The 10,444-nt window shown below is 42.3% G+C and overlaps 1 protein-coding gene across 1 annotated transcript in view; it reads right to left on the bottom strand.

Annotated features, from left to right (window-relative positions):
• Positions 1-6,580: 6,580 nt before the first annotated feature.
• SLC7A10 (solute carrier family 7 member 10) overlaps positions 6,581-10,444 on the bottom strand; it is a 42,151-nt gene continuing 38,287 nt past the window's right edge. Inside the window, exons 9-11 of the mRNA XM_063410571.1 lie at positions 9,366-9,515; positions 8,915-9,092; positions 6,581-7,947 (exon numbers count right to left, since the gene is read on the bottom strand). Of these exons, the coding sequence (XP_063266641.1) occupies positions 7,823-7,947; positions 8,915-9,092; positions 9,366-9,515 (453 nt within the window). The 3' untranslated portion in view covers positions 6,581-7,822. The remainder of the gene's footprint in view (positions 7,948-8,914; positions 9,093-9,365; positions 9,516-10,444) is intronic.

Here is a 10,444-nt window from a genome sequence, read left to right as displayed (position 1 = left end):
TTGTAAACACCTCTTTGTTGTTTGTAGGAATTCAAGTTGTCCAGAGTTATTAACTGAACTTGTGAAATTGGGGTCTTTAGTATCTGTGGGCCTGAGTTCTGCTGCTCACAGGACTTTCCTGGCTGTAAAGGCAAACAGACTTCTGCAGTGACCAGTTCAGTTTACATCCAAGTGTCAAAGATTTTTTCCTTTAAATGGGCTGTATTTTGCCCTGGATCTTTCACTAGGACTCTCTTTGGGGAAGTGCCTTGAAAAAAACAAGGAATAGGACTTTGGCCTACTAAAATGTAATATGGAAGAATTAAATAGAAGTGATTTTTTTTCCTTTTCTATTGCACATTGGTTTCATAGTGTGCATTCCAGAGTTAGAAGATTCACATTCTTAAGGGCATTAATACCAGGAAGGGCTTGTGGCAAAATGCATAACAAGAGTTGTAGTTGCATTAAATAAATACTGCTCAGTAATTTTTCCAAGTTCCTCTGTGATCAGAACTCATTTCATCAAAGAAAATGTAGTTTTGAAAGAGATCTTGCTTTCCTAGCATTTGTAAACATTTTGGGTATATTCCACCTTTGCCAGCTACTGTAGTCATTGCACTGCCAGAATGGTTGTTTCCATCAAAGGCTACAGGTTTTAGTGTCTTTATTTTATTTTATGTTGTCTAAAAGTAATTTTAAATCCATAGACTTGTATGTGTAAGGTAGTTAATTATAGTTAGGAGAAAGATGAAAGGTTTATATTGTGTGGATATGAGGGACCTTAGAAATACATGTGTATTTATTTCTATTACAGAAAATATTTCTATAATAAAATAATGCTGATAATGCCATGCCTTAAACCATCACTATTATAAAGCTCATAAGGTTGAAATATGTACTTTAGAGTACTGCTATATTTTGGAAACAACCCTGAACAGTTAACACTGTTTTAAGATCTGTAACTTCACATTATTTCTTATGTGCATCATATGTATTTTGTGTACTGATTCATTTGGTAACTCAGTGAAAATTTCACCAAGAAGGTTTTATTTTTAGAAACTTCAAAAAAACATCCAGGTTAATGAAGATTTGGTGTTGAAGCATACAGAAGTGTTCACAGCTCCCATTACTGGACTGTACAGCTTTGCATCAATGAGAAGTAGAAGCTTGGTGCTCTTTGTAAGCACTGACTTCTGCAGGGCAGTTTTCTCTCCTAGTTCACCCCTTGGAAGGAGGAGCCACAAATTCACGATGAATTTTACAGAAGAAACCTCTGTTCTCACTGTGAGCACAGTGAGGTGCATTGCAGTGCCCTGGGATGTCAATACCTGCATCAATCACAAGTCTGCCTTAGTGTATTGTCTGCCCTTCTGCATCTCTTGTAAGTGTTAAACAGGGAATCAACCATCCTTGAAGGCACCTCAGTTCTGATTCAAATAAACTGCCTCCTTGTATTCAGAACTTCTTAAAATCAGAAAAAAGTAAAAAAGTGGAAATACAACACTTTAAAGAGTATGCAACCTCACGTTAATCAGCTAGTAAACTTGTTAGAAGTTTTGTACTTTAATAATGTTTTTCTGCTCTCTTTAAAGATGTTTTTAGACAGGAAACCAAGTGTTTAAGTTACTTGTTTGGTTTTGTTTTCTTAAGATACAAAATTTCCCTGTCCAAGCAAGCCAAAAAAAACCCCAAACCACCTGAAAAACCCGCCTTCCAAAAAACCCTCTGAATAGAGAAGAATACCTACTGGTTTAAAAAACCCCACTAGCTAATAGGCAGCATAAAGGGGAAAAATTATTTCCTTAGTATTTCCTGTACTGCTATTAAAGCAGGGAATATTTGTTAGAATTTCTGGTACCCTACAGCTTGTCTATTACTCTGCAACATCCCTTAAAATATTCTCTGCCTTTTGGCTTTCTTTTTTTGTTTGTTTTTAATTTGTGTTGTATATATTAATTTAGTTACAATGTTTTACCATAGCGTGGGTGCAGGCATGTGATACAGGTATAGCATCATGGCAGTGTCTACTGCTGCTTCCTGCACTGAGCAAGATACTAAGCAAGAAAGATACTGGGCATCATCATACTTTGCCTTGCTTTGGATCTCTTAATTTTTAAAAGGATTTCACGTGGCCCAGAGCCCGTGGGTTTCTGACTGTAACTCATAACACCTAAGCTTGAGGATTCCTAAACTACTCCCACGGTCTGAGTTTGACTCAGACTCTTACATGTCACCCCATGACTCCATGTGTTGACATGAATTTGGAGGGGAGAGGGTGTATTTTGGTTTGGTTTTGTATCTCTGAGGTTTTTTTATCATCTGCTTTTCCTGGTAGCTGAAGCTGGTCAAAGGGCTATCACTTTTTAAATAAAAATATGAAATCTTGGTACAAGGAAATTCACTGTTGTGTGCTGTAGCAGTGCATCTGTGTAAGAGGCCACGTTGATGCACCAGCCAAACCGTTTGTGAGAAATCTTATCAAGCCACCTGCAGTTTTGTTTTCAGGGTTCTCAGGGATTCATCAAGGTCACTGGGAAAATAACAGGATTAAGATAGGAACAGAGGGCCTGAGAAACTGTCCACAAAGAATGTAAACCCTAGATACAGAAGATGTGACGTGGTGATGGACATTTGAGCAACTAGATGTCCTGAAGGAGAGGCACCTCTTGAACCAGTGACTGGGCCAACCAGGAGTGTGTGCCCATATGGGCTGTAGATTTTAGAATCTATAACTAGGACTGTAATGTAAACAATAAATGGCTTCTGGTGAAATCATATTAGTTCGGTATTCAGTTGCCCAAATCCACCTGCAGTATCAAGCTGCCTTTAATATGTGTGCATATATCCCAACTAAAAAAAAAAGAAGCTGTGAAGTGTATGATTATTAGGGTGGTTAAAGAAAAATAATTTCTGAAGTACACCCTCTCCCATTACTGAGGCCAGCGCTTGTTTGGCTGATGCTTCTCCTTCCCCATCTCTTTGAGGTACTGCTGGCTCTGTCCTGCTCTTTCTCAGAAGAAGGTGAAGGCTGTTATTGTGTGTTGACTGTGCTCTGCAGACTTGGAAATCTTTATCTGTATTGAAGAGAATTGGACAGACTTCGTGGTGATCCCAGATTTATCTGTAGCCATAAAGGATGGAAGCACTCAGCTTGATATGCAGAGGGATAATACCTTCTAGCCTAGCAGAGAGGCTTGGCTTGGCTTTGCCATGAAATGCTCATTCAGCTGCAGTGGCAGAAGTATTAATGCTTCAAACCATACCATCGAACCCTGATGTGATGCTGAAATGAGAATGAACAACCCGTGAAATGGAAATGGAGTAGTAAATGATACCTGAGTGTTTGTAGGTCTTCTGGCAGCCTCTGCAATACAATAAATATGTCTTACAAGAAACCAAGGGACAAATTTGAGAAGCCTGAAGGGAATTGAGTACTCTTTAATTAAACCTTTCTCTGAGAGGAAAAGCTGCTTTTGCTTATTTCAGATTTTTGGACTTGGCCGGAAGTTGAGTTTTAATCTCTCCTAGGCAAGTGCTAGGATTTAAAATGCTGTACAAATAGCTGTCTGGACCTGAACCTTGCAGGCAGCACACCTCATGCCCTGTCCTTAGTCAGTCTGTCACCCTAGCAAACAGTTCAGTGAGCTGTTCTTCCCTCTTCAGATTCTGGCTCTTGTGTTCTTGGCTGCAGGGATTAAATGGATACCAAGGCTGAGGTAGCTGGTGGAGGTTTGCATTTTATTCCCCTTCATTCTATGTGTTCCCTACTTTATGATGCCTTCTGGTTCTCCCTCCCTTCTATCACTGTGTCTTACTGGAGGACTTAAAGACGAATTTGGGGTTCACCTCTCAGCATTTTCTTACTCTCTCATTCTTTTTCTTGGATTTTCCTTTTCCATTTTGCAAGTGCAGAAATCTCTCATTGAAGATGGAGCCCTGGTGAGAGGAGCAAAGGACCAAGGACAGCAGGTTTAAAAAACAGAGTTTGGTTTGCCTGCACTCACAGCTGGAGGTGGAGCCAGGACACAACTCTAGGAACGCTAATGCTTTAGGAAAAGACAAATTCTAAGCAAAGTTCACCCTTCATTTTTTCTTTCAACGTCTTTTATAGAACTGCTCAGCTAGTGAATTGCTAGCAATTTCTGGAGGAAAATCCTGCTAATGAGAACTGCTAGCAATTTCTGATTTGGTTCTTGGTACAAAGGGGCTGGAAACCAATTTTTTTTTTCCAGGGTTCAACAGTAAGTGGAATGTGAGAAATACCTTGACAAAGGTCTCCGAATATGAAGCGTGGGACAACATGTCTGTTGGGGGCTGGTTGGTGGCTCATGTGTTGCCTTTCCTGTGAAGGTGATTTATTTAGCTCTTCAGCACGTTTCTCTCCCAGCATTAGCTTGTTTGGAGCTGGGCTGTGGCAGTGGCTCTGTGCTGGGCTCCCCAGCCCACCAGAGCACCTCGGCAGGCAGGGGGGCTGCTCCCCGGGGCCACCAGTCCCTGTCCTGAGGCTGGTGGCTGCATCAGGGCTTGTGCTTTCAGAAGTGATGGAGCATGGCTAATGAAATCTTGTCTGCGTATTTATGGGTATTTTTGGATGTTTTGTAAAGGTGCTTCCAAGTGGAATGTATTATTAAATAGGCAGGGAGGGACTCATCTGTCCTTCTTGAGCTGGAGAAAGGCTCTGAACTGAAACAGCATGGTGCTGGACCAAAGGTCAATCCCCATATGGGCCAATTTCTTAAGAGCTGGATTTGATGTTGCTTGTGGGTCCCTTCCAACTCAGAATATTCTGGGATTCTGTGAGTCTCATCCCTTGATCCTTCTGAGATCAAACTCTTCTGGTTTATGAACTAACGTGAATGGAAAACAATCAATTCCCTTATCAAGTGTTTGGAAATGCTTGAGGGTGGCCAAGCCAGCAGAAGTACCTCTGCCTCATTCTCTCTGTGCTTCCCGACAGTGTCCACTCAACTCCTGGAATTTTTTCTTCCCCACTTCAGTCTTGCAAAGCGTGTAGCACAGTTCTGGCGTATCTGTTGCCACTTTTTTTCAATCCTGTGATAAATCAGGTAGGAATAATCCAATCCATTTTTTATTGACTTTGCCTTAGGCTGACTTACAGGTGATGCTCCACAGAGTATTTTCTGCATTACAGCCTCTAATATTTTATGCTACCTAAATATAACAGCACATAATATACAGGCTTATACAGTATTGCATTGCTATTCAAGCTTTATTCAAACTCCTTTCTGTTGGAAGCAGCTTGCCATTCTGTACCAAGTATCATAGGACTCAACATGCTGATAGGTTCAGCCATTTCAAGGGGTTTTGGTCCAGTGGGCTTTAAAATACCAGTAATTATGTCTCCTTTGGGGCTAGTTGCTTTGTCTTTAGGAACAATCTGTCTTATATGGATTGAGTGTGCTGCTAAATTTCATGTGAATTTAGCAGCACACTCAATCATTTTCATATTTCATATTTCATATGCATATGAATTTATATTTCTAATTTTTTACATTGATTTCTATGGTTAGAAATTCCACACATTAGGCACTAATGGCACTTTGTAAAGCCTTTAATGTGCGTGATGCTGGGAGCAGAGATGAAGATGTTCCTAAAAATGAAACATTGTGAAACACTTTTTGGTTATTGGTATTATTTGGTTATTGGTAATTCAAAGACGAGGTCTAGTAAATCATCCTGTTCTAAATTAAGCCTTCTGATTTTAGGCCAAACGTTGTTACTTTAAAAGCATGTCAGCATAATCAGGGAAAACTTGCGCCAAACTCAATTACCGATTATGAGGAATTTGTTCTTTAATTTTTCTTTTGATTTCCTTATATAACAGCCAAGAAAAGCCTTGGTAGCTGCTGCAGCATTACTACTATTACTATTAATATTACTATTACCTCTCTCATTACTATACAGACTTGTCCCAAGAGCTGCAAAGTTTCCATGCTGGCTGATTTCCATACCTTAATTGTTTAAACAAACAAAAACCCATGCCAAAACTTAGCAGTTCTGAAAGCAATCAGTATTTCTGATGCTGTAATGCATTTAGTTTTCCCACTAACTAGAAAAGGTATTGAAAGAATGAATCTGTTGGAAATTATACCCCAAAAAGTGGATTTTGAGCTGTGGAGAAGGAGACTTAGTCATGAGAGCATCTGACATTAGCTGAAGGTTCAGGTGTTGCTTAGCCACAGGGAGTGCCCAAGTGCTCTGAATTTCTCTTAAAAGCAAGCAGAAGATCTATGATTTCCATTAGCAAACTATATATTTATACACTATTATTTAAAAGATGGAATCTTTTTTTATTTGTGTGGATATATACACACAAAACCCCACCTTTTTTTCTAGCTAAATATATATTTTAATCTCTTACAGTTGACAGTTTTATATAAAGAGAAGCATGTAAGCTGTGTTTCTTTTAAGTGTCTACTCTCTGAAAGTTCGGCGAGAGATAAATAGAAATTTTATATATCTATATCTATATCTATATCTATATCTATATATATATAATTATTATACTACAAAAGTATTTCTGAATAATTAACTAAGAGATAATGAATCCATAATTTTTATGCCAGGGCCATGGAAAGATACTTTTAAAATTACATTCAGATGACTGTTACCAAGGCTACTGAATGTGATAGGTTTTGTTTTCAAATACTGCAAATGAATAGTAGCTCAGAGCTGTTCTCACATCTTGCATTTTCAGAAGATTCCCTGGTGTGAAAGTGGCCATATTGCTATAGCAGCAAATCTCTATATATTGATTAAGTGCACGAAAGAGGGGTTTTTTCCTAGTGTATGGCACAAATAAAATATGCAAAACACTTTCTAAGGAGCATCTGATGTGTGAGTGATTTAGGCTTGTTACTTGGTTGAGCACAGCTGAAATGGAGAATTGCTGTCTGAAGCAATGTCACACCACCTGACACATCAATAGACAGGAGGGACATCAGGGTCCTTCCCCGTGCTTCCTTTGAGTTCCACTGCTGAGCCTGCTGCAAACCTCTCCATGTCCCCATCCTCCCCAGCTGGCAGCTGGATCCTGCTGGGCTTCACGCAGGAATTCCTGGGTGGTGCAGTGAGCCCTGTCCCATTGGGGATGCAGGAACCCCCCTCCACCTTTACAATAGTGCTTCAAAACTGAGACACTTGGGATATAGATCACTCCAGAACTGAGATACTTGAGATTTAGATCACTACTTCTGTATCTTTTTTTCTGCCTCACAAAATGATGCTGACAGGGTGCAGACCATTGTTGGTGTTGTGGCTGTTCCCGCTGTGGTCTGTGCTCAGTGCAGTCACCCTGCCCTGGCTGCCCTGGGGGTGCTGTGCTCCTCCAGGTGTGTGAAGGGCTGATCCTTTGGATTGTACCTTCAGTGCCTCATGTTATGTGTGTCTTCACCCCACCCAGGGAGAGCAAGGGGTCTCCTTGCTTTCTCTTGATTTCTGTACTTGGATTTTGAGTTAGGAACTACCCTCGTTTGGAAATGCTTACATTTGTATGTCTCTGGTGGACCCTCGTGGTGACTAAAATCAGTATTCCAGAGCTGTGTCTGTGCTGCTTTCCCCTGCTGAGCAGGAATGCTACCAGAAAAAAACCCAACCAACCAGCACCTTATTTTACATTTTATTTCTCTTTTTTTTTCCTTTTTTTTTTTTTTTTTTTTTTTTCCTTAGGGAATAACTAAAAGCTACAGAGGCCATAAAGGATGTAGCTCATTTAATGGGCTTCACTATTGGTGCTCTAAAACAATTTTTTTTCCAGAAAAACTTTTTTCAAAAATCAGCATGTAAACAAGAAGCCACTTCAGCCCCGAAGGCCACACTGTTGTTATTTCCCCACTGCTGTCTCGTTCACCAGCCGCCAGGAGTGGGCTGAGGAGGCCTCCTCCTCAGCACTCCCACACTGAGGGTACACCACGAAACACAGCTTCTGCCCCCAGCACGTCATGGACTCTGCAGGAGCAAGGACAGAGGTTAGTGCGGGGCTGACGGGGGTGCTTGAGCTCTTCTGAACAAACACCTGATGCTGGAGCAACGCCTGGTGGGCAGGAGGCTGCACAGCCCTGCTGCCCCTCCAACCTTCCCACTCCAGCTCAGTGATCAGAGTGAACCAGGGGCACGTTAAGGTGGGACAGATTTAGGGATACCTTACCCCAGCCCCTCACAGAGCTGCCAGTGCTGCCCGTGGCAGGCTGATAGGGGTGGGCTGGGGATGGGGATGGGGATGGGGATGGGGATGGGGATGGGGATGGGGATGGGGATGGGGATGGGATGGGATGGCTGCCAGCCCTCCTGGCACTGTGTCAGCCTGGCTGCAGTGACCACTGGCCTTGGGGAGCTGCTGGCAGCAGAATCAACTGCAGCTGATGGAAACCCTCTAATCAGAGCAGAGGGCTGCAGTGTGATTGTTTGAAAGTCCTCACCTTGGAGCAAAGTGATTAAAAATCAAATACAACCAAAATATAAAAGACTATTTGCAGTTCTAATTTTATATGAGGGATAATGCAAGGCTTAATAAGAAACATTTGAGTATGACATAGTTCATCATGTCACACAGGGCTTGGTGCACAGTGCTGGTGGTGCAGTGGAAGTGGGCAAAGGTCAGGCAAACTCCTGAGTCCCTTTGTGACTGCTCATGTGGTCTCTGTGTGTGTGGAGTGACACCCTGGTGTATTTGCCACAGGACAGGCTGCTGGGAGCAAACTGAACAGATGGGCACAGAGGCAGGAGAGGAGGCAAATGCACCCAGGAGTGAGCAAAACATCTGCCCAAAGAAAAGCACTGCCTGGCCACCTTGTGCCCATGGGCTGCCCATGGCTGGGAGGGGGCCAGCCTCGTACAGGCAGTGTCCTGGCTGCTGTGGTGCCAGCGTGTCAGAGTGTAAGCAGGGAGGGCAGCGAGGCACGGAGTGCTGGCTTACCTATTAGCCTATTTACACACTTTGGTTTGTTTCTCCAGTAGACTCCCAGGAAAAACACTGGCACTCCGGTTAAAATGATAATTAGTCCAACCCCACAGACGACCGGCTCAGAGTATAAGCTGAAGATCAGCAGAAATGCCCAAAACGCCAGGTAAGTGATGGGGATGAGGAGGTTCACCTACCAGGAGAGAGCAGAGCAGAGCACGACTGTGCAGAGCAACAGCAGTGGCTGACTGGTTGTGGTGGGCTGCAGGCTTCAGACCCCCCAGGTTGTGCCCCCCTTCCCTGTAGCACTCTTGTCCTCTCTGCCCATCCCAGCAAGGCCACAAGAGATCTGCCTGTGCATCCTCCTTTTACAGTAATGGGACTTTGGGACATGGTTTGGGAGGTGTTCCCATCCCACTCTTTGCATCACTATTGCAACCAAGAAATACAGCTTTAACAGTGTCACCTTGATAGGTCTGAAGATTTTAGGTTTCTTCCAGCGTAAAACAATCAGGCCTATAATTGTCACTCCGTAGCAGAGGTAGTTAATAAATGACACGTAGTTGATTAGCGTGTATGTGTCTCCAACAAGCATGATGATAAGTGTGGCCAAACACTGCAAAGAGAGGAGCACAGCCTGCTTCAGCCATTACTAGAAAAGGTAGCTTAAAAACAACAAAACCAAGCAAAAATCCCATTAAAGTATTACAAATCCTTTTGTTTGTGGCACCTGCTGGGCATGTGCTGCCTGCTGTGGTTCTGTTCTTTATCCCTGAGCTGTGCCATCAGGGCTGGGGCTAAATGGTTATTTACAGTGATTTGGGGCATGCTGAAGCCAGAGACCAGATGATCTGTTTATAATACCCTGGGGTGCTGGCATAGGTGTCTCTGCTGCCCATGATTAGGCAGGCAGGGCTGGGAAGGTTGGCTCAGCTTCCACTCCACCTTTTTCTGTTAAGTATTTTCAAAGCTATTCAGCCTCATGCTTAGGACACCAGGTGAAAGGGTTTCCTAGACTTAACAAGTTGTGTTTCAGACTCTGTGTTGTTGCAGGTGCTCTGTATATTATAAAGAATTAGAGGTTTGCCCTTTCTCCTGCTGGCTTGTGTCACAGTTGATCAGCATCGTCAATCTTACGAGCATTACTAATGCTTGGAAACTGGCAGATGGATGGTGGAAATTTCCATGCTTTTGCTTGCTTTTTTGAACTCTATGTCTGCTTTATACTGATACTGAATTGACTTTCACCTTTTTTGCTTTTATATACTCTCTATATTCTGTACACATAAGTTTGTAGCACTGTAGCCTATTATAGTATTTGTAGCTAGCTTTTTACCTACTCTATTAGATAGAAAGACAAAATAAATTCCTCAGTGTCTCCAAGCTGAGGGTCCAAGTTTAGATTATCTGGGAAGCCAAGTTTGAAACCAGCTCTCCGAGAGACATTTTCATTTACAAAGTTGTCTTGGGTTTTATATATATATATATAAAAAAAAAAAAAAAGGTGTATTCTATTTTATCTGTAGAAAGCAGTTGGGGGAGGGT

This window comes from Prinia subflava, chromosome 13 (genome assembly GCF_021018805.1).
Source record: "Prinia subflava isolate CZ2003 ecotype Zambia chromosome 13, Cam_Psub_1.2, whole genome shotgun sequence".
Lineage (NCBI taxonomy): Eukaryota > Metazoa > Chordata > Aves > Passeriformes > Cisticolidae > Prinia > Prinia subflava.
Note: the sequence above shows the minus strand (reverse complement) of the source record. Positions and strands in the feature narration are given on the sequence as shown.